Source organism: Bradysia coprophila, unplaced genomic scaffold (genome assembly GCF_014529535.1).
Source record: "Bradysia coprophila strain Holo2 unplaced genomic scaffold, BU_Bcop_v1 contig_24, whole genome shotgun sequence".
Classification (NCBI taxonomy): Eukaryota; Metazoa; Arthropoda; class Insecta; order Diptera; family Sciaridae; genus Bradysia; species Bradysia coprophila.
In genome coordinates, this window is record NW_023503501.1 from 5235108 (window position 1) to 5259587 (window position 24480).

Genomic DNA, 24480 nt, shown 5'->3' on the forward strand with positions numbered 1-24480 from the left:
TGTTCATTTGATTCGATTTGAATGCATATTCGGATGATTGTTTAAAAATTTTAAAATTTTTAAATTAAAATAAAATTGATTCACCACACTCTTCGTTTTCGTTGGCTTTCAATCGAACAAGACAATTTTTATTGAAAACTTTAAAAAGATAAAAAAACAAAAAAAGAGAAGAAAATTCAATATAAAAACCCCTAAATGCTTAAAAAAAAATTCTTTCGAAATAAATGTGATAGTTTGTATAATAAATAATTGTTATAGTTTCGTATAAAAATTTAATAAAAAAACAAATTAATTGACAAAAAAAAATCGAGTAATAAAAACACACCTAAAATAACAAATAAAAAAATGGACAAAAAAATAAAATAAAAAACCCTTTAAATATTAACAAAAGATTATACCTTATACTCCATTCGAAGTAAAATATTTTTAAAAAGTTTTAATGTAAAAAAGTACTAATCAAATTAAGAAGGAAAGAAACACAAAAGAAAAATCATATTTTTGTAGACCAGCTAAAGAAAATGTTTTTCCAAAAATTTAGGTTTTTGTTTTTCTATCCGTCGTATATCCGTTTCAAAATACAAATAATAACAAAACTTAGGATGTATTAAACACTAAATCATCACGATGTTTCATATTTTATTGGGTGTGGTCACTGGTCACATTAAGATATAAATAGAACGGGGAGCATTTTGTTCCAAGCCTATCCTATGGTGTTTACGTAAACATCCTGACCTATGGATCTATGAGATAATTTTTGGTTATATTAGTGACCAATGTCCTTGATTAAATTCCCTCTCAGGGTCGCTGATCAACGGTGTTTTTCTACTTCGACGCAGAACATTGAGTACCAATTTAAGAATATACCTGTTACGCTGACAATGTCCATTTCGTCAGACAATAACCATTATTTCCAGCAAAGATTGTTAGTCTTGATTTCCACTTACGAAAAAGCACTCCGTGAAAAGCGGCGTGTTTTAGCTGAACGGAAGCAAAACGTAGTGGCTTTTTTGTAAGTGGAAATCAAGCCTTCAAAGAATACAGTTAATGTCATTCTGTTAATCTGTGATAATTGTACGATGAAAGTATGATAAGTTTACTCAGCGCAGTGTTTCGCTAGGGATATAAATAGGCAATTTTTTCAAGCTGCCAACATTTGTTTTACTTTGTACGTATTTATATGAATTTGTGAATGTGCGTTCCTCGCCCATGGGCTCAATCACCCTCTTATTCATAATTCTTACAAATTCTTATAAAAATACGAGAATTTTAAGATTTTTCAGTAAAGTAAAAGCAAAATAAAATGATCGAGTCTGTTTTTTGACAGTTTAAAGTCAATTGTGAATAGCTAGACTCGATCAGTTTATTTTGCTTTCATTTTAATTTTAAGAATTCTCAAAACCATTTGTAATAAATTCTAAATAAATCGTCAAAAATAGACCCTAGACGTAGAGAGTACGACTGCTACCAAATGTTGGTTAATTGAGTAGATTTTTTTAATTTTTGCACAATCTTTGTTGGAAATAATTGTAAGTGTTCGGATTGTTGATATTGAGCGTCAGTTTTTGTAATGGCATTCAAATTTTGATTCATTCAAAAATCCGTTGATTCGCTTTTATTGAGGGTGTGATTAACCAGTAAAATATTACCCTGTCACTTTTTACCATAGGAAGGCGAACCGGTGTTTTTTTAAAAGCAAAATGCCCCTGTACTATAAAAAAAATGAAAATTCGATTGCAAAAAGTCTATTGATTTTGATTTATAAAAGGAAAACTTAAAATTACAAATAAAATATCGGTGTTGCTGCTAAGTCCGCTTTAATTAATATTAAACAAAACAAAAAATGAATAAAAAATTGAATTAGCTTTTTATTTATGTTTTTTTTCTAATTTTTAATTTTTAAATTTTAGTTTTTAAATTAGAAATTTTTTTTCGTACCATCGTAATATGAAAAAAATTGTTGGTTGTTATTTTACATTTGTGATAAATAAAATGAAATATTAAATTAGAATTATGTGAATTAATGAGAAAGAGAAAATAATAATAAAAAACACGGTTTTTGGGTAGATGCTACAAAGAAGATTTTTTTTAGAAAATTTACTAACGGTCCTTATACGTTTCGGGTTTCCAGTGTTCCATATTATTGGATATTGTTCATTAAATGCAATGCGTACAGAATTTATACAATTTTGTTTTTCATTATATATTTATTCTAAATCCTGCATCGTTCCTTCTCCTCCTCCCTCTTTGTCGGTATGTGCATTATCTATACTATATTTAAAATTAATTAAATGAAAGAAAAGAAAAATTCATTTATTGTTTATTGTTTCTTACAAATTCCTCTATTACTGAAAGTAAAATTAACTTTTTTTTAACTTAAACAGATTGAAAATTTAGTGAACCAAGAAGAAAGAATTTTTTAATAAAAGAAGAAAAAAAACGAAAATATTACAAAGCAATATTAAACATTACAATTTAAACCAAAACAAATGAAAACATAAATTGTATATTTAGCAATTTCATATTTGTTATCCCATTCATCACACGCTCTTTATTATATATAAAACTAAATGTATAATGAATGTATACAACAAAATCTTTCGTCATCAATATTCTCGTCTCACTCTCTGTAAATCTCTGTATGGATGCAATGAAAAAAAAATAATTAAAATAAATTCTAATAAAGCAATGAAATTAAGACAAAAATGTTTTGGACTCATTTCGGTAATTGCATTTTAGCAACACACAGTCGTGATTGGCGCGGTTGAACACTAGGGTTTAGGGAACATTTCCCGAAAGTTCTAAGCAATTTTTTTAAACAGTTTGACCGGTTGACCGAGAAAACCGGCCAGCAAAATCAAATTCCCCTAAAAACAAAACTTTTCAAGAATTCTTTTTACCCAAAAGTTTGAAGGCCTGAATCAATATTGGTGATAAAAACTTTCGTACTAATGTGACCACCCAAATGTTTTAGGTAAAAATCCGTCGATGACATTAGGGTTCCCCATTGGTGGCGCCTAAATATATGCTTTTCTGCAAAGCATATATGTCTCTTAACTCTGGAAATAGCCGTCAATGACATCAGGATTCCTTTTTGGGGAACGGTTCCAGAAATGTTTCTGATATGGACTGTTGAAATTTAAAAATGTTTTGACCTGGACGGTTTTTGATAAATTTCCTTTTTAAGGTTCAAACCAAAAATTTAACTTTTTGACCAGAGTGGTCGCGACGACCACTCGCATGTGAATCCGTGTCTGACTATAGGCAAAATGTGCAATATTTTTGTGGCAACTAAATTTAATTTGGTCGTCACAAATCCGAACTCTCTCTTTCGATGTTGCTGTATCATATGCAAAAACTAGAGGCTGCTAAAAAATAGACCAGTAACACTAATGTTATCTTATGAAAGATCTTGTGATAAAACAAATTGAGAGCCTGTGCTCTAAAACAAAACGAGAAAAGCGTTCATATTCAAATTGTTTAATGTTTCAAAAATGCAATTACCATTTCTTAATCTCACTATATACTTGTGTCATGTTGATGTGTATTTTTTAAAATCCTATCTTTCATTTTGTACAATTTCTTTTTGCCCGCAAATAAAGTCTATAGGAAGGGAAAATATAATTGGAAATTCGTTTGAAAAGAGTGCCATTTAGAATTTTTATATTTTCACCATCATTTTAATTACAATTTTAATAAATATTTACGCTAAGACTATACTTATATCTGTCCCATCATCTCTTGATTTTTTGATTCAAACATTTTTTTACACTTAAAAAATAGAGAAGAAACCAAAAACAATGAATAAAACATCATGTTAACAGGAAATATTATAGGGTAAAACTTTGAAGAATAAAAAGACGGAGACGTTAAAAGGAACTAATAACACACCATTTCACACCACCTTAACGAACCATTTAAGTTTTTACTGCTTTAAATGATAAATAAATAATAAAAAAAAAACAAAACAAAAACAAAAAAAAATTAAAATATTAAAATTAGGATATGTTTATTGTATTCATTTTGTTTGTATTGAAACTTTGAGAAAATATAATGAAATTCCTACTAATGAATCGTGTGTTATTTCGTTTTGTACTCTTATACTTGTAAAGTCTACTTCCAACTTTGATTTACCTTTACATCCATTCGGTGTTTGATTTGGGTCCAATCTTAAAAACATAGAAAGACACACTTGTCGCAGAGAAGTATATTCAAATTCATTCGAAATTTTAATTCTTAAATTCTTGAAAATTCTTTAATAAAATCCTGAAAATTCTCAAACATTCAAAAATATTCGAATTTTTAATACAACCTATCTCAGCATAGTTGTTTTATTTCTTATGTACTACAAATTCCACATGCGATGTGGAATGCGTTTACATCTCGGACAGCAGTACTGCATTTTTGACATTTGTTTTTGGTCAGCTGTTGGTATTTTTAGTTATTGTTTCAAGTGTTTTCGATTTGTCACTGACAATATTTGTCAGAGAAATATGATTCTGATTAATCTGACTATCTAATTTATGACATGTAGGAACCGTAAACCGTGTAACCGTGAATTTGCTTATACAAGTTTCTACACCATCGTCGAATAATGTGAAGCCAGATCGTTGAAAGGTTTTAGATTTTTTTGCTTGAAATTGGCAATAAGAATCAATCGGCACCCATGTTTGTGAACAAGTTATTTTCAAAATTTCTGCTAAATCTGTGAGAGAAAACAGGATATAGAAATCAGAGACAACACACGTAATTATATTACTTTACTAGGAAGGTAATGTGGCCTTTCCCTCCCTACGGAAAACCCTTTATGAATACTAAATACCTACACTGTGTTCCACTCAGCAATCTAATAGAAATGATAATAATTATTATATTTAAAAACTTTGCTGCTTTTCATATGAATTAATGTATTACGACTATTACGATATTAAGGATATGTCACTTTCTTAGAAGCACACATTTTGAGCTCTTTAGTATGACTTTTTTTTACTTACATCACAGACGCCATAATTTAAATTTTAGTTGACCACAAATCACTGCAATATTTAACAAAAGATTATTTTACACTTAATGCAAGCGAACAAGTTTTTGAGTTCAAAACTAACTGTAGGCCCTACGGGAAAGTCTAAGTTTATTATTTCAGTTTCAATTATTGGAAAAGCCATTTCGAACTTTAAATTTATCAAGAGACGTTTTAGGTCAATACAAATGTTAAAAAAACACATTCGTTAATCTGGCACACTGTACAAATTGATTGTGTGCCAGGCCAGATCGAGGGCCAGATTCACCTCTAAGAGGCGAATCTGGCACAGTCATGACTTTTCGTTACATGCAGCAAAAGGGCGCATACTATGATCGCGTGTGCCAGATTCTTCGATGCCGCTTTGAAACAATGACTGAAAACACGAGCTGTGCAACAAAAAAAAGTCAAATATCAAAAATACAGCAGTGTTGTTCGAAATGTAAACGCATTCCACACCGTATGTGAAACTTGTAGTAAATAAGAAACAACTCAAATCTGCTAGAAATTAGTTGAGATAAACGGTATTTTTAAAATTCTTACTTTACGATTTTTAAAATTCCTGAAAATGTCTTGAAAATTCCTAAATTTTACAACTTTTTTTTTAAATTTTAAAGAAATAATTTTTTTGAAATCTGAAAATTTAAAAATAAAAAAAAAATCTTAAATTTTTTTTACAAAAACGCGAAATTTACGAGGGTATGTCCTTATGGATACTGCATCAAATTTGATGCTAAGTTAAGGAATTTTCAATACGGCCTTACCCTCCTAATACGTATATTGATATTCGGCTCGGTTCATAACTTACAAATTGTCAAAATAAACATTTTGGACAGAGGTGCATAATCTACTGAAAACTTTTCAATATGTTGAACATGCTGTAGGCTGAGTTTAAAATCTGAAATGGAATAATCGTACGAAAAAATCGATCAAATTGCATGCAAACCTTTGTAAACGTCTCCAACGTTAGCGGGTACAATTTGCCAACCAGCAGTTTTTTCGGTCGCTTCAAATATTCACCGAAAATGACGACGTTCTTCTTGGTCGATTGTGGTTGATTGTACCAGTCCGATTCAAATAAACTGTATGAGAGACGATTGCTCGAATTCATGATCTCATTCCCCATGTAGGTGATCATAAATAGATCAGCAATACAGTAAAAACATATCAATAGATATAGGACGTGCTCCAATAAAGTATCACCGATATTCTATAAAGAAACAAACGAATAATGACGATGGCAAATTCATTCAATAAATCCACACAGATGCCAGGCAATAGATCGATCCGCAGATAGATAGCCCACTGGTGCTGAACTGAATGAAGAATAGGTTTGCGAGGAAAGACTCCAATTCGTTTGTTAGTCTGCGAAATTAAATTCAACTTCATACACTAAGCACTAGATTATAATCATAGCACTGTTCCTAGCTACATTTCGTTATGACATTAGTCAAGCATTAACACACATCACAGAAAGTGTACACGCATCCACGCATCAAAAATTTGAGGCTTTTTGATGTTTCACTTACAAATGCTAGGAGCAGTGCTATGTTACAATATAACACAATCACACACTTCATTATGTGTATGTAAGAGTCGTGTGACGATTTCAGATCTTCGAGGAAATCGTCGTGCAGTTTGAACTTTCTCTGTTCACTGCGTCTTCCCATATACCTTAGCCCATTTTCAAGTACTTCATATCTCAAAGAACAAACCAAAAGGAGATACCAAATTATTATGGTGAAAAAGATTCCGATTGTCGCCATCGAATACGAAGTGACAATGAAAATAGTTGCAGCCCAGAATGCAAATTCATTACTTCTATAATCCATAGGAAATGCAATTTCCAAAAAAAAAGTTCTCTCAGTTCCAAGGAACAATAAAATTACAGCACCTGAAAAGCCAATAACAGCTACAGTAATTAGAAACACAAGCACAAATTTCATGAATCCTTTAAGTTTTTCCTTGTAAAGATTGTAGTCGTCATCATTTAGAACCGTAAAGACACAGACTCGATTCAACAAATCAAGAATTTTGTGTTGTTTCCAAATTAAAAACAAAAATTTTATTCCCAAAACAGCAGCGGCGATTGATATTTGCGCTAAGAAGATGGACGCTTCTATCCTTTCATTCGTAATTGCTCCAACTACCGATGATATCAGGAACAGTACGAATTGAATGCAATAAGCGAACTTAAGTCTTATTTCTTTGACTGTTGGATTATCTCCGCGATGCCAAACACCAATCCGATAAAACAGAGAATTTATCGAACCGATTGCATTATGAATTTGAATCAAATGCATCGTAAGATTGCAGTCGTAGTTAGGCGTTTGGAAATCTATGCAATACTAAACAGACGTGGCTAAATATCAGAGCATGAATACACCACACTCGCTTTCTCCTTTAATATAAAAATTAAATGCAAATTACAAGACTCTCGCATCAACTGTCAAACCATTTATTGTAAAGCTTTGATGACACTTTTCCAATATTTTACTTGATGGAAAAACCATGTAATTAAGTAGGGAAATTCCTTCAATGCAAGTTGTGAGTGTAATTCTCTTTACTTGCTTAATAACAAGCTTAGCCTACGGCGTGGGAAAATTATTTGTAGAACTTTTGTGAATATTATTCGATCGTTATTCTCGTAAATTTTGGCAATTTTGGTGAAAACATATCATTGAAAATACAATGAAGGCTACAAAATGTATGTCTTTCAGCGGAGCATCGATTGCTCTTAAAAGGTACTTTCACATATTACCTGTGTTCCGTGTCTAAAATCAGTATCTCAGATGGGGGCTCAGGTCCCTTGGCTAATGAAGTTATCAAAACACATTGAAACATTCTTCTATTTTAACATCAGAAATCTAATCTCTAAATTAAGACCATAAAATACATAAGCCCAGACTCACTGTAATGAGTTAAAAACGACTGAAAAAGAAACAATACAGTCGAATGCAGTGATCGCAAATCCGTTCAGAACTACTCAAGTTATGGTCGTATAAAAAAGACGATAATTCTTTTGAGAATAACTCCGAGGCTATTCATGCAATATTGTTCATCTACGAACCAGTGCCTATTATTGGGAATTGTATTTAATGAAATTACTAAGATATGCCCACATCTCTCAAAGTTTACTGAAAATTTGCTTAAATTTAACGATTTTGGTGTATTTAGCAAATTTGCGATAAATTTCGACAATTTTCGTCGGTAAATCTAATTTTCAATAATATGCCCTGTTACGAACTTGACCCCAAGATTTTATTCTCGTCGATTAAAACCAAAACTTCAATCCGTTCACAACCACCCAAGCTTATAGTCCCATCAAAAAATCAGGCAAAAAAACCTTTTCACAATAACTCCCAGATCATTAAACCTCAGAAATTTTCAATTCAACCTATTCAACCAAAATTTCCAAAATAGTTTCACACAATACCCTCCCAATATTGGTTCAGGATTTCTCAAGTTACCATGCCCTCCAGAAACCAGTCAAAAACTCTTTTAGGAATAACTCCCAGAGCGCTGCTCCTACTCCTAGCATTAACACTCGTTTGTCAAACGGCAAATTTAACGTTACAATCCAAAAAGTGTTGAAAATTAACATAATCTGGATTTCTCATGAAATACCCGAATGGACGAAGAAGTAGAAGTAGTCTAACGAAAAAGAATGCATCAATTTACTGTCTGCCAACTGCCTATAGCAAAAGGAAAATTACTGCATCAATTTACCATTTCAGAATAAATGACCGGAAATGTCTCAAATTTATTTATTTACATTACATCATAGGATGAGCCAATCGTTTTCCTGGTGCATTCTTCGTTCTTGTGAGCTAGCTCCTGATTCCATTTTTTGCACATAAAATTCAACATGAAAACAATTATTTCCAGTTTTAATCTTAAACTTGGTGTCATCGTCATGTTTCATGCAACTCAATCCAATGAATCCATTTCAATCCAAGTACAGTGCCGGTCAAGGTAAATGATAGTAGTTTAAAACTGCCACCCTCTGTTATGATCATTCATCTTCCTATCATAGCAAATATAGGACCACCACCCTCAAATAATGAAAAATCATCTCAACAGACATATCAGCCTTCTGCACAGCTTTCGCAACCTGTTCAGTCTCACGTTAAAAATGATTTCGGTGATCCAAAGAGCGGTCAGAATGAGAAAAATTTGGAACTTCAACGAATGGTGCAGCAATTATACATGGCTCAAGCACAGGTTTGTTTAGACAAGTTACAAATAGAAATAAAACCACATAAGAAACTACTGAGCAAATAACGCTTAAACAAAAGGTTCAGCTAGAAGCTACAGAAATACGTCGTGCTCAAAGTGTTGCAAGTGAGGCTCAAAAACGCTTAGAGGAAGCTTCCAATAACGTCCGTGTTATAACAACTGCACTTAGATCAGCTCAGGAAACCATAGCGACAACAGCCCAACACGCCCAGACCGCACAACTGCAACTTGCTGCCCACGATCAGTTGTTATTTACAGCTCGACAAAAGGTGCTTGTCTTTGTTATTAAATAAAATGTATCTGACGACCCTATTGCACGAACCTCCTGCTTGAAGGTTGATGCACTTTCGGCTCAATTGGTTGGATTACAGGCTGAAGTTGGTATATCCGGTGATACAGCGAACATAAATCTTCCTGCTCTACTGGACAAACTCAAAGAGCCGTTGCATCCAGACGACCAGCCTAAGCCACCGCCATCACTACTCAATTCGGTCGGATCTTCAGCTTACACCGACAATGGAAGCCGCAGCGTCAAGCAATATTCACCGAATTGGAATGACTACAAACAGTATTCGTTCGATCAACCAAAGAATGTGGAGAAGGGCTTCAAGAATCCGGCTACAAAATTGAAACGATCAAATTTCGATGATCAACTGGATCGATTGAGTAACGACTATAATCCATCTGAAAAGATTAAATCGCTTCTGGATTGGATACATGAGGAGAATAGGAAAGATTTGTCCATACGATAAAGGGCTCCGAAGTTGCTATGTAAGAACTTTGAAAATCGAATTTTATAAAATGAAAGCAAAAACTTGGCGTTTTATTGAAAGGCAGATACACAGTATGAACATAACAGAATCTAAATAAGCCTTCGGACACTCATTTATTGTAATGCTTTCCTGCCATTCGTCTAAAGTACATCGACATCCGTTTGTTCCGTGCAGCATTAACCTAATGAGTCAACGTTGGAAACGTAAATCTCGTATTCAAATGTCAACATAGAAAGAAAATGGTTATACCTTGGCTTCGTGAGCTGCAGCTGATGCCTTATAAGCAGCCTGTTTAGTATTTGCGAAATCTGTTCTCGCTGAACTCAGCTGTCGAAGTAATTGTTCCACACGATTTTTGGCTGCTTCCATCAATTGGTTTTTTTCTGATAAAGCTTGTTGCGCTCCCTGAGCTGCTTGTTCCGAATTTCCCACATTTGCCTGGGCGGTTTGTACTGCTCCCGTCAAAGTTTTCAGTTGCGTTGTTGCTTGTTGTGCGGCTTGCATTGCCGCGTTGACATTAGCTTGAGCCTGTTGTAAAGAGGCTCCTTCCTCCTGAACGACAGCCTCGGCTTCTCGGACTTCTTGCTCGAGTTGTTCGACGATCGATTGTTTACCAGCTAGGGCAGCTTCCGCTGCCTTGGCAGCCTGTAAAGCTGGTTGTGATATCGTATTAGTTGGTGGAGAATCAAATTAAGAGTCGAAATTTCACCTTTCTCAGCTAGTTGCGCTTTGACTTGATGTGAAGCTTGCTGTCCAGCACTGAAATTATAGTAAGCAGAACTCAATTCTCTAGAATTTCATACAAATTAATCATTCTAATACACTGCTTGTGCATCTGAGGCAGCTTTAGCTTCCTGGGCAGCCTTCTGAGCAATATTTGAAGCTCTTTGTTTGCTGTTGCCAGCTGTTAGTTTATTGTTATCTAAAGGCAAGAGACAACATAAGATTAGCATTTCATCAATAATTCGGTTCAAACGGAAACGAAACCGTTGCAACTCTGCCCGGAATTATTCCCGTCGCCCCCATTATCCACTTCAGTAGCGAACTGGACGTAGTTATTCGAACGGCTTGAACGTTTTTGCAGATGATTCTGTGCCATCACACTGTATTCGGAAGAGTTCGTATACCACACCACTGCAGCAGTACAGGAATTTTATTATCAAATGTGCAATCAATGGAAGAATATTTAGCAAGTTGTTGGTATACGTACCAAGGAAAACCAGAAAATATATTTGAAAATTCTTCATTTCAATGTTCGTCAAAAATAAATTATTTTCCAATCGAATATGACATGATTGATGTATAGGTCAAAGAAGGTGTGATGAAAACTGTTCGAGTCAAACAGAACGAGAGTCTTGCTAGATTGAAGAGTTCTGAGAAGCGAAGGACCATCAGATCAGTAAACAAAAATGATCTTTTTTTAAGAAAGAAGTTTCACGCATAAGATTGGTGAATATGATGATAAAGATCGGTGCTTCACACTAATCAAATTAAGAAAGCGGATGTTGATAGGGTGAGCAGTGCCGCGTCTAGGGTACTCAGCGCCTTGGACCTTTCCTTAATGAGCGCTTCTCGTTTGTTATTTGTTTAATAAAGTGTTTTGATGGATTCTTTTGAAAATCCACCTATCAAAATCGGACACATTTCGTCTGGGGTTGATATATACATGGTTTGAAAGGTCTTTTTCTTTGCCATGGGACCTCAACACAAGCCTCAGACCCAACTAGTTAGTACACCCGTTACTCGTAAAATTCACCAGCAATCACTGTATATGAGGTATCAATGGAAATCTTAGATAATGTACGTTACAACTAACATGTTGGGTTCACATTAACCGTCATCAGTACCAGCCCAGACCTGTCTAAAGTTGGATTTTGAAAATTTTTGATGTTCTTTTTTTTAACATATTTTTTACAGTGATTTTCTCAAAGGAGGCATGTCTTAAAAGTACTTGACGTAAGTTTTCCAACTTGCCCACTCACACCTGCATCGCTCTTCGCTCGTATTAAGCGGCCATATAATGAGTCTAAAAAACACCCTTTTTCGACCTTCGGAGGTCTTCCACCAGCACCCAGGTGTAGCTCGAAACTGTCTGAGTAGAGACCTTCTTTGAGGTCTTTGAGACCTTTCGAACCGTGTGTACATCGATCCCAGACGAAATAGGTCCGATTTTGAAAGGTGGATTTTCAAAAGAATACCTCTTTTGTTTTGCGTTTTGACAATGATTTTCCTTAACTTCGTTAGAGTATGACGACCTTACATACCTGGTTGACCTATCAATTTTCATTAACGATAATAACTGTTAATTTATTAGAAATTTATATATTCTGCTGCATGTAGAACGAAGCATTTTTTCTCAGAGTGAAAGTTTTGTTTCATAAAGGCATAGTCAAAGACTTTGCTAAAGGTCTCACTTGCAGACATTAAATCTCTTCCTTACCGTAAATTGAATTTAGGGAAACCATTTAATTCTTCCTCTGATTTTTCCATCTTTTTATGTTGGCGTAGATATCCCCAAAAGACCTTGACTTGACCATGACCAAAGAATTGGCCTTTCGATTAATTTTATTTTTTGTGAAAAATGATTGGATTCATCACCAAATTGATAAAGGGTGCTAACGCATCTAATTTAGATATTTCAAACTTCCTGTATGAGGAAGGACGCAACGTTTGATCTACACAGGATCCTCAATCAAGTGTCAATCAAATATCAAATTGGAATCTTGCAACAGAAGATGACAAGTAGAATACTTGCTCTGTGAAGCTCAGTGAATTTCACTCAACAAGATTTTCTTGTTTTCATCGTAACGCTGGCGGAGTATTACCGGTATTAAAAATGTGTCTAACGTTTAAAATTCTGGGAATGTATCAGTGTCTGCGGAACGATGTTTGCAAGTAAATGTAAAACCAATTGCCAACCCATTCCCAAACAATGTACTTTTTACGGATTTAAAAACTTTTATTGGATAACTTTAAGCATAAATATTAGTAAAAAAACGTTAATTAGAATTTTTCAAAGCTCTTTTAAACGAACAAAATTTTGAACGCCAATATGAAATCAGTGGGGTACATTCTATATGTTTAACGTTCCGCTTTAGCAACGAACCATCAGAGTGTGCTTGTGAACATGTTATTTATGTGTACCTCCGAAAGTTGAGCGTTCACGCAAATTGCTAACGTGAGTACAAGATGAGTTGAATAAGACTTTTCTTCTTTTTCTATACGTCGCTTCTTACTTCGTTCGCATTTGTTAAAAAAAGCTAGTTGTTCCACAGCCCTGAAAAATTCTAATTAATTGACTACTTAAAATTATCTCGTATTTGTTGTTAAACTCAATAGGAAAACGCAAATTATTTTTTTTACGAAATGTCCCCCTGCAATAGTTTTGATGGCCAATGCATTTGAAAAGAAATCCATTCGAAACGAATTGAAGTTTATCAGTACAATCTTGGTTGCAGATGGAAATAAATTTTCTCTTTAGACGTAAGAACTATTTCATAGGTCAACAATGGGAACGCTTTGCTTTCTTCTGCAAGAGAAACATCGAAATGTCTTAGTATTCTCGTGATGACAGCTTTCATCTCCAGTATTGCATATTTGTGTCCAATACCTGCAAAAATTCATGGCAAACATCAATAAAACCGGTATACAGTTTACAAGTTTTATAGAACAACGCGAAGTGACATTGCAAATGTTTTCTTTGAAAACTGCATTTCATTTGGCGTTGCGCACCGGACTCAAATTTAACATCGTTTCAGAACAGAAAAATACTAAAAGTTGTCTTTCTTGCTCAGCATAGTACGGTCCTGTGAATTACAACTCGGCCATGTGTGAGAAACTCCCCTCAATCACATCGGGCACCACCATCAGCAAATTCATCGAGGCTGAGCACCACCCTAAAACGGCTTCTTTTGTCCTTTTTTTCATGTAAATATTTAGTTTCCAGCAAATCCTTGCAGATTCGGTATAATTAAAAAAAATGTGAATTTTCAGCATGAATTTGTTTCAGCTGTTTTTCAGCTGATCCACAAATACAATCAAAACTGTTTATATTTGTTTATACGGTTGAAGCTGCTACACGCACGCGCGTGGTAGTGGCAAAACCCTATAAAGACTTATAAACAGTTGTGATGGTTTGTGTGAATCAGCTGAAAACCAGCTGAAGGAAATTTATGATGAAATTTCACTACCTCTAACTGTACTTTTATGAAATAATAAAATGATTCAAATGAATCATCAGCAACCACTTCACATGAAAACTATTACAAAATTGTATACTTTCTTGGAAATTTTCAAAGTTCAGCTCTAGTGCTTTCTTGAAATGTATTTTTAGAAACTATCCAGACGTCAAAGCGCACGCTAAAAATTGTGGAAAAAAATGCTCGCTTCGCTTCACTACATTATTCGCTATGATTCCGATTACAATTTTCCACAGTACTTTCTAGTAATGAATTTTCTTCGAAAATGTGAAAAAAAGGGGCGAAATACCTGAGAAGTACTGCTAAGTAATAATACGCCAGAGCCATCAGCTATGACTTGCTCTTTTTATACTCTTCTTCCGTCAAATTTCCTCTTTTTAAAATTTTCCTCTGGTAACCCTATGTACGTTCATCAAAATACAGTCAACTTGTGTATGTGTAGATCATGTCTAAAATCATTTTTCCTTAAAAACATCTTCTAAAACATGAAAAATACTCTTAAATTTTTTTGGGCACCACCCTTCAAAAATTTGGAGCCACTGATCACTAAAGGGCATACATCCGATATCTCAGAAACTGCTATTTGATAATTTGATAATTTCATTGAAAGGTAGAAAAATTTTATGAATTCTGACCCCGACATGAAGTCAATCTGCCATATGGTTCGGAACCGATTTTGATAAACTTTTTTCCCTGAAAGGTATTCTACGCTTCTAGAGAATACGAAGAAAAATGTGAATTTCATTGAAATTTATGTCGGGCTCCAAATTCATAACTTTTAACTACCTTTCAGCGAGAAAAGTTTATCAAAATCGGTTCAGTAGTTCCTCGGATATCGGAGATACGCCCTTTAGTGATGTTGCCCTCGACATGTATACAATAGCCCTACTCACGTTAAATTTTTTTTCGGAGGAATGTCGATTTCGTTTTATTATCGGACACTAAACAATTCTCTAGAACATCATAATTGACAAAGAATTGTTTCTGAGTCGCGCAACGCAATCGAAAATGCATGCGTTTCTATGCGTTTTCATGTAATCTTTAAATTCGTTGCGTTACGAGCCTGCGTAGTTCTATGTCTCGATGTAATGCTAGCAACTTTTAGTATTTCAATGTTAAATAAATTAATAGAAAAATAATAGTTACAGCTTCTAAGACCAGCGCCGAATGGAAAATGAGAAATAAACGCAAGAATGTCGGCAGAATTTTCTTCCAAAAATCGTTCCGGACGAAATTCCAGTGGTTCGGGAAATAGTTTAGGGTTGTGTGTTAGAAAATGTGTTACAATAAGAACATCAGTGTCCTTCGGTATTGTATATTCACCTTTTCGGATAATAATTTGGTTAATAATAGTATATCACTTATTTCATTGCGACAGAAGACGCAATGAATACTATACCAATAAACATTATTCTTACCAATGGAAGCCTCCTTTAAATTTCTCCGTCCAAGCATTGGGATTGGTGGAAATATGCTGAAAAATGTTCTAAGTTAGAAGTACTTGCACCGTCAAATGTTAACAAAGTTTGAATATAAAACCCAACCGAAGCGTCTCCTTTATTATCAAATCCAAATATCTCAAATTATTCAAGTCCTTCAAGGTGACAGGCCTCATTGGATCATCTCCTAATACGTCTCTGATTTCTTGAAAGCATTTACGTTGCACCTCTGGATGTTTTGCAATGGCATAGAAGCAAAATGTCAGTGCGGACTTGATTGTGTCGTGTCCCTGTTTCATTATCACAAGAGAAATAAAAATGAGAGTACATGTATCAATGACTTGTGCAGTTTCACACTATGGACTCTGCCAAAGTATAAAAGAATCATGTATTCGTTACATCATGAAATATCTCACATTTGTTCTCTGTTTACTTGACAGATGAATTTAAACAATAAAATAGATAGAGGCGTACTCTTCGTAAACGGAGAACTGTGAATCCAATTTTATACTTTGACAAAAGTGGATTTCGCATGAAACGGCGTATTTCATCAAACCTCCACCATGAATGTGTCAACTTCTTCTCGAATTTCCTTATCGGTCAACGGCTTTCCATCGATAGTCGATTGCAGCAGAATGTCCAATAGTGTCTTCTTACTCTTCGTTTCGTCCATATTAGCACTGCTTTCAAGTAGTCGTTTCCTTCGTTCCTTTATTACTTTGTCGGTGAATGAGTGTAATATTTTGAGGCAATTTGTTTGTTCTCTGTATGCGCTTGTAAATTTGAAAGACAAGTCTAAACGATGCGGAATACTGAAACATCGGCGATTCAAAATACTCATCATTCTGATGACAAAACGAAAAAGGAAAGAAAATTAATTTAGCTTCGCTTCAACATGTTAGCGATCTTTTCGTTACTTGTCCACAGCATTTACATATTCTGAATCTGAGTTTCGTTGAGCGTTTACATTCACTCCCATTGCGGACTCGCAAATGATATCCAGTGAGCACAATCTAATCAAATCGCTCAGGTCTACTTTGTCCGCACTATTGAATTTTGATAGTATTTCAACAAAGACGATACATTCCCGATCGAACACTCGCACGTATTCATCTAATACGCCGAAGTGAAATGCAGGTGTAATAATTTTCCGTCGTTGATACCATTTGGAACCTACAATTGGGCTGCATTTATTATATTGTCTTATTTCAGTGTCATTTAGAGGGATTCTTTTGAAAAACGACTTGTGGAAATCGAACACATATTCTGAGAAAAACAAATTCTTGCGCCTAGATAGATATTGGTCCCTAGAAGCCTAAACCACTTTCAAAAAAAATCTTCGAAGCTTATGTTGCTGGTGGGAGGTGATCGAAAACCAAAAACATGCACTTTTCTTATGGACATTTTTCCGGCTACACGCAACGTACAAGGTCGTGTGAGGTGTTATTAGAAAGGTAATTGCATGTACTTTCGGGGCAAATAGTCTTAATAAGTAGTCATAGGATACAAAGAAATCGTCAGGAGTTCCACCGAAATAATCAAAATTTTACCCATACTTCCAACTACTCGTAACTCGTCGTGGATGAACCATATACCTACCTGGTATCGGGTAATCTGGCACACGAAGCAAAAATATGACATTTAAAGTCAATAAAGTCGATTTTTCACAACCTCGCACACGCAAATTTAATGCTTTAAATATTTTTTAGCTCTGTCATCAACTTAATTATCCCTTTTACGAAATATTAGTGAAGTAAAACTGTGTGCGATTTCATCTTTTCAGCAATGTATGCCAAATTAACTCACTCTCACGTCCCTTTACTTCTACATACTCAGTGAAGAGTATAACCTGAAGTGAATCACAGAGATCTGGTGTTTGTTCCTCATCTTCATTCCACAGCTGAAATGCCTATCAAAATGAAGCTAAAAACAAAATAAAATCAAATAAACTAGGAACAACCAGAGTTTAAACACTCTTCCCTTACCCAGGACTCACGTTAAGTGAATGAATTGAGAAAAAGAAGGCTGTTTCGACCTCGAGAACTAGCGGCTGTCCAAAAGCCAGAGTGGACTGACTATCTTCAGTTTTTTTCCGCTAGCCACTTACACAAGACAGCTATAAAGTTTTCATATTGAACAAGTAACTGAAAATTTTTAAGAGCGTTGCCATCGCTTGATGAGAAATTTGGGAATAAAATGGGTAGACTGCAATGAAAACACCCAAACGCAGCAAAAACACACAATTTCGTCCAAAAACATTCAACAAAAACGTAGAAAAATCGTTCAACAACAACATACTCACGCTTCATCAAAAACGATCATCTTAACATCCAATCCTCGGTCCATTCATTCTCGCGTCTCGCCTCTATTTCTCAGAGAATGCGTTCGATTTCCATATAGTTCGAAATAGTAAATTTACGAAATAGCTCTATTTTGCTAACTACTTGGTAAATGGGGTAGTTTTGCTCACTAGTTGGTAAGTTCGGCAACACATCGTGTGTGCAAAACCTCCATTTACTGACGTGCTGGGAACAAGATTTTATCTACTGTTAATTAAAATATTCATTCAAAACGCATCAACCTGCAACTAACACACATGATCATAGTAGAATTCTGTTAAATGCGTGCGCAAATACTTATTATATTGGTTTATTTACGCACGGCAATTTTTGTGTGTAAATCGACTGTATTTCCTAACTGGATTGATGCTAAAGATTATAAATATTTAAAATAGAAAATCAGATTTGTAAACATTTTGCATGCAGAATCGTTCACTCAAAACTAGGATTGACGAGAGATTTTGCAAACATCCAACTTCGTTCGGGCTACAATTCGCGAAATTGCCCAAAATCAATCGTCCAAAACAGATATACAAATAACTATTACCTTTACTAATAAGCAAGCCATCGTTCAGCCAAGGTTTTAAAAGTGAATATGGACTGGCCTTTTCGTTGAACTTTGAACTGGTCAGAACATACTGAAAAAATGATAAAATTATTGTCGCTATCCGTTATCTGAACAGAAAAATTTTGTTGAGAGGTATGGTGCTAACATGTTGAGCGCTAGGATGGTATCAATTTACCATCGCACTTAGTTGAAGAAGAGACTTACTTCCACGAACTTTCTATCGCTTATGGTAACAGTAAACTGTGGTCCCATCCATGCTGAGAAAATGTTACCATACTTTTCAAATAATTGTTCCCCAATTCTGCGTATTTCTGTCATGAAATTTGTTATGAGAAACCGCACACAATTTACAGCGTACACAAACCTTCCGGCGATTTGTCATAAAATAGTAAAGCATTCCCCAAAATTGGTAGCGGAAACGGACCAGGTATCTTAAGCGCTAAGTAGATCTTACGAAAATCAATTTGACTGATGCACAAAATTATTAATGCCGCGATTGTAAGAAGTATTAACATTATGGATTCTTATTCCTTGATTGATACCTTTGTGAATGACTGTAAATATTTTCTCGCGCACGTTCCAACAAAGACTGTGAACCTTGACCACATGTTACCGATCTTTTATATAAATGTGCTAAATCGTACAATGTTGCGTCGATCGCACAGTGCAGCATCCGCACACGAAACAGTTGGTCCAGGGCGCTGAAAATATGGGACTCTTCAAAGATATTACAACGTTTTTACAACGCAATAAAGGCAATGGAAAGTCCTACTTTTCGTCACTTGTTGCGAAATGGATTTTACATGCTTTTGAAACCTAAACTAAATTTCTTGATTTCCCTAGGTGTGCAATAAGCCACTTTCGGCCCTAGGGAAAACAAAAGCATGTAAATAACTATTACAAAAAAATATTTCTTCTTTGCAAATGAAAACCATCAAAATTTTCGCACGCGACTATCTATTTCATTTTAGATACGTTAGTGCATCGCATTTCATCGCAGCTACACGGGCCTGTGCGGCTTCAACATTTACGTGCGGCTGCGGAACTTTGGCTGTACTAGTACTATTAATGGGAGAAAAAAAAGATAAGTTTAAATGAGGAGAGACTTGCAGATGCAGTGTAGTTTCAAGATACACCCATGACTTCGGATAACTAACTATTGCGTACACCTTTCGTATAGGTTTTTTATGTTTTTAACAGAAACCAATTTTTTCATTAGATATCCTAAAAAAAAGAATTCAATTTACTGCATTTTAACATTATTGTCATTAAAACGTTAACATCATTAACATTGATCAATCGATCTTTGGGTGCTATACTTATTAAATAAATTGAGATACCTTAATAATTACAGGTATGCAAGCATACGTATCTACATACGTCAATACGGTACACACATAATTGTGGTGATTGACCATAAAGCGCAATTGGTAATAATTTCACATGATTGCTGCATGTTTGCGGAAATAAAACTTGAATAGGTACAAATAAGAAAAAAAAACTGAAAAGAAGTAGATAAATGGCACGTGTATGAGGAAAAATGTTTCTTCTGTTACGTCTCTACTCTGATTCATTTTATTTCAGAAATTATAAGTGTAAGTGCAATTATAGGAAAAGGTATACTAGCATTCTTGATTTTGAAACCTTGAACTCGAAAATAATAGAAAATCATTATATTTATCGTGGACGGACGTTAGTAGTAGTTCAAGGAAAATGTAAACAAAATATAGTGATCAAAGGTTACAGCGTCTGGAACATATTATCATTCCAATCCATTCCATGGCGACGAATGTACCTAACGAGCGATGGAGTGAACATTAAGAAGAAACTAATTTCCAAGTTGAAAGTAGCACCCTACAGAAGTACGTCACACTTTATTTTGTAAAAATGAAGTTGAATTGAAAGTTTTGTTTAATTAGTAAATAGTTTTTTTAGTTTTTATCGGCGGTTGCACAGTAGATAACAAGGCGTCATTGCCAATCCACATTTCGACAGAGACATCCGTCACAATCAAGGGCACTCTCAATAGAACAAACTGACAAATTAAAATGAAAAATCATATATTTAAGTGTGTGTGTGTGTGACAGCTCCGTGTACAGACAGTTCAAAGGGACTCTTAATGTCAAAAGTAAAGGGACTCATAGGCGTCAAAAGCAAAGCAAAGTTGACGTTTTCTTGTTAGTGGTGTGTGTGATATCATTTTCAATGAATTTCGGGTCATAATGGTAGTCTACCTCCCCGAGCAAAAAAAAAAAATCGTCGAAATAGTCATTTGTGTACCTGTTTTGGACGATTGATTTTAGGCAATTTCGCGGATTGTAGGCCGAACGAAGTGAGGCTTACAAGCGAAAGTGCCTTAAATCAACCGTCCCAAACAGGTGCACATGTGAGTTTTCATGCAGAGGGCCGGAAACCCGAGAAAATTCGAAAAATTGCCCTCATTTTCGGCCCCGAAGCATGAAAAAGTATATGAAAGTATATGACTATTACTTTGTAAACCGTGAAGTATTTGGATACCCTTTTTTCGATACAAAACCAGTATATATGAAAGTATATGAATCGGGTCGTATTTTTATCGATGTAGCCCGTGTGTGATGGGTGTAGCCCACAAAACATTGTTATCGTCCCTAAACGTCAAAAATCGATTTTCAAAATTTTTAAAAATTTATTTACAACTTGCGACAAATCATAAAAGCTAAATTTTCAAATTTTCGGCCTCCCACCTATTTCACCTCTACCAAAAAACTTCTTTAAGATTTTTGCTACATTTATCAGTTCTATTCTACTAATTGGAGTCCAATGCAACAGAAAAAAATAAAATCCGGAAGAAGTTTGTCGGAAAAGTCTTCTTTGTGAGTCGTTAAAGTTCGCCGACTAAGAAAAATTGAGTGGACCTTGAACTTGAAAATTCGTATATTCATCGGGAAAGAGATTCTTGAAAATGTTGTAGGCTACCCAGCACACAAAAGTCTTTAAAAATCAACTGCGTAACGTTTGTGTCGTGAGTGTTTGTTTGGCCTAAAATTGGGTAAAAATGCCACAACTGATTAAAACGAATTTCCCTCAGCGATATCAGTTATTTTGTAAGTAAGATAAAGGACTTGCGTCACATTTACCCTTTAAGGGTTTTTTTTATTGATATAGATAGACAGCTATATTTAACTGTCTTTATTTATAGTTATATGCACGGCAGAGTAAAAGTAAACCTGGCAGGAGCGGTTCATTATTGAAACTTCAAATCAGGGACCTAATACACTGTATGAAAATGAACTCGAATGAACACTGACATAAGTTGAAAAATTTAATTCGCAAAAAACATGGGGCTACTAGATTATTCAGGTCCCTAGTCAAACAAGCGCTCCTGCCTGGGTTACTTTTACTCTGCCGTGTTATATGACGTTATTGTAGCTGTTTAATTAGGAATTTATTAAATTTGACCTCGTACGGGGCTGTCGATATTGCTTCCGGCAATGGGTTGTGATGAAAGTTTGACCGTCGAAACTGATCGCCAGAGCCAATATCAACATTTTCTTTTTGAATTTTCACTTCAATGATCTATTGAAATTGAGATATAGACTCAATAAACCAATTTATTCAACGTATACTACATGCCTGAAACGTAAATAGTTTCACAAATTGTGTATTTACTGAGCATCATAGACCAGAAACGTCATTCTTCTTCTTCTTAAAATGACGAAAATCACAACCCATTTCTTTGTTATAACAAGAAAAAAGTGGGTCATGTATTTAAGTGTAAAAGATTTTAAAGGACTTTTTAAGTGAGAAAGCTTTTTATAAGTGCCAGAGGAATCATTTGTCATCCCAAAATTTAGGAACAAACCTTGGAACACCTTACTCATGTGTTCGTTTTTTTGCGCTTGCATATTTCACTCATTATCCCGAGAGGCAGATATTCGTAAATTTCGTTGACGAAGGATTTTTTGTTTTACGATTTTCAATGATTCCAGGGGGATTTCCTTTATAATTTTTTGGTGGACTTTCAAGGATTTCGTTGGATTCTTAATGATTTCTAAATTTTTGAGGATTTTCTTTGATTTTTTTATTTGTTTGGCAGGTTTTCATTATGCACCGCCGCAATATTGTCTCATAGATGCCAATATTATGAGCAGTTTTGCTTCAGTTTTATGATCGAAGTATTTTTCAAGAGATTGAATACAAATCTTTCTTTAAACATTCAACTTAATATAAATAATAAAATAAGACCGCAGATTCAGATTCAGAAATACAGAATATGACATCCAACATTTATTTCTGTACTACCGTAACTCATAACGAATAGAAATATCTCACAACTGTTCGTAACTCTCAGCGTATGTGACAACGAATAGCAATTCTAAAAATTTGTAGATAGGCTGAAACCTGACGTCACAGGTCTGATTCAGACCGTCTGAATGAAACTCAGGGTCAAGTCAGTTTAGGTGGTTTTTCTTAAATTACCTGAATTGAACTGACCGATGATAATGCACTTCTTGCCAAAATTGTTATCGAGACGCGTGACGTGTGGGCATTGCTGGTCGAGTCGAAGGCGAGAACCGTAATCACCACACGTCAAGATAACAACTTTGGTAAAAGGTTCAAACACTCTTTTATCTGCCAAGAACAGATAAACAAAAATGCTCTAGAGGGATAAGTGGGAAATTATTGTTCTAAGCAGATAAAAACAATTATTTCATGTACGCTATTCAATCAAAGAATAATTTTTTTCAATCTTTAGATATTTATTTGAAACAAGCAACAAGCAACTATTCCTTCAAACCATAGCACTGAACGCACTAGATCAGAATTTTCAAGAGGAGCCTACTCGACGCAGTAGTCAAAATTATAGTATTTTATTGCTATGTGAGACAAAATCAAGAATTACTTCGTATGTACATATTGTATATAACAAGTGAGCGAAGCGAACGCGTGTGTTCTTGTGTTCTTGTGACCCGACTGTACTTCCGACTTGTGCAGAGTTTTAAGTTCGGATTGTACTTCTCCATCTGACATTACATCTGCATACTCTCCGGCGTCCATCTCGATGAAATCTTCGTGCAGAGATGATACATCACTTACAACGTCCATGGCTTGATGACCTGGAAAGATACAATCGCCAGCGCGGCACTGTACATGACAAATCAGATAACAAAAATTTTCGTAGTGGTCCCTGGACCAACGATGCCGATCGTCGGACTACTCGAAAAGAAGTGCTGCCGAAACCCTTTTCTCTTCAGGTTTAATGCGAAAAGGGTGCCAAGATGCAGACCTTGGTGGAGAATGAGTTACCAAGCAGAAGACCAAGAAACGAAAAACTAAAACCGAAATGCTAAAAGTTCAAACAAATAGAAAATTTCAAGGTTTAGGAAGAGGATGACACTGAAAGATTTTACATTCCGTGAAAGACTATCCCTTTACAAAGCACAAAATCTACACAGGCTACACGGCATCAAAGATGGTGTGCTTTAACCGTTAGGTCAGCTGCTGTGAAAGGAATTGCTCTTATTGTATGTCAAGGGCGTCGCAAGAATTGAAAATCGCTGGTCCAAACCCCTTGTAAACTGGATGAAATGTAGCATTCAAATACTGAGGAGAATACTCGGCAATCTATTTGTGCACTTTCCACTCTTTGTACTGGTGAAATTTAGATCCAGTTACAAAATCGTGATGAAAGAAAGAAACACTTTTTCAGCATTGAATTCCGCGTCTCGTAACAATAGCCTTCTGATGGCTGACCGCGTGCTTTTAAAAATCGAATTTTATAGGAAAACCAGAACAAAAGCAAAAATGTTCTGTGTACAAAACGGTGAAAGCACTTATTTCACTTCAACAACGCTGCATAAAGCCGATATAATCGTAACTCACTTCGAAGATAATTGATTTGACCTCACTGCAAACAGCCGCAAAAG

General features: G+C 35.0%; 4 protein-coding genes across 4 annotated transcripts; 1 reads left to right on the forward strand and 3 right to left on the reverse strand.

Annotated features, from left to right (window-relative positions):
- Positions 1-5864: 5864 nt before the first annotated feature.
- Positions 5865-7379, reverse strand: LOC119078152 (odorant receptor 94b-like). Its single transcript, XM_037185626.1, has 4 exons — positions 6593-7379; positions 6283-6382; positions 5964-6227; positions 5865-5915 (listed from the first exon to the last, which is right to left on the reverse strand). The coding sequence occupies exons 1-4, from the start codon at positions 7318-7320 to the stop codon at positions 5865-5867; spliced, it is 1143 nt and encodes a 380-aa protein (XP_037041521.1). The 5' UTR covers positions 7321-7379.
- Positions 7380-8763: 1384 nt separating this feature from the next.
- LOC119078084 lies at positions 8764-10062 on the forward strand. Its single transcript, XM_037185546.1, has 5 exons — positions 8764-8842; positions 8906-8992; positions 9054-9241; positions 9316-9525; positions 9592-10062. Exons 1-5 carry the CDS (start codon positions 8770-8772, stop codon positions 10006-10008), a joined length of 975 nt encoding a protein of 324 aa, XP_037041441.1. The 5' UTR covers positions 8764-8769; the 3' UTR covers positions 10009-10062.
- A 9-nt stretch (positions 10063-10071) lies between these two features.
- On the reverse strand, positions 10072-11341 carry LOC119078091. Its single transcript, XM_037185555.1, has 6 exons — positions 11240-11341; positions 11017-11163; positions 10852-10951; positions 10739-10788; positions 10279-10682; positions 10072-10210 (listed from the first exon to the last, which is right to left on the reverse strand). Exons 1-6 carry the CDS (start codon positions 11274-11276, stop codon positions 10139-10141), a joined length of 810 nt encoding a protein of 269 aa, XP_037041450.1. The 5' UTR covers positions 11277-11341; the 3' UTR covers positions 10072-10138.
- Positions 11342-12975: 1634 nt separating this feature from the next.
- Positions 12976-19160, reverse strand: LOC119078073 (cytochrome P450 4d1-like). The gene is made up of 9 exons (XM_037185528.1): positions 18939-19160; positions 18779-18885; positions 18554-18644; positions 16585-16840; positions 16224-16512; positions 15773-15957; positions 15647-15702; positions 15375-15551; positions 12976-13639 (listed from the first exon to the last, which is right to left on the reverse strand). The coding sequence occupies exons 1-9, from the start codon at positions 19087-19089 to the stop codon at positions 13467-13469; spliced, it is 1485 nt and encodes a 494-aa protein (XP_037041423.1). The 5' UTR covers positions 19090-19160; the 3' UTR covers positions 12976-13466.
- Between the last annotated feature and the right edge of the window lie 5320 nt (positions 19161-24480).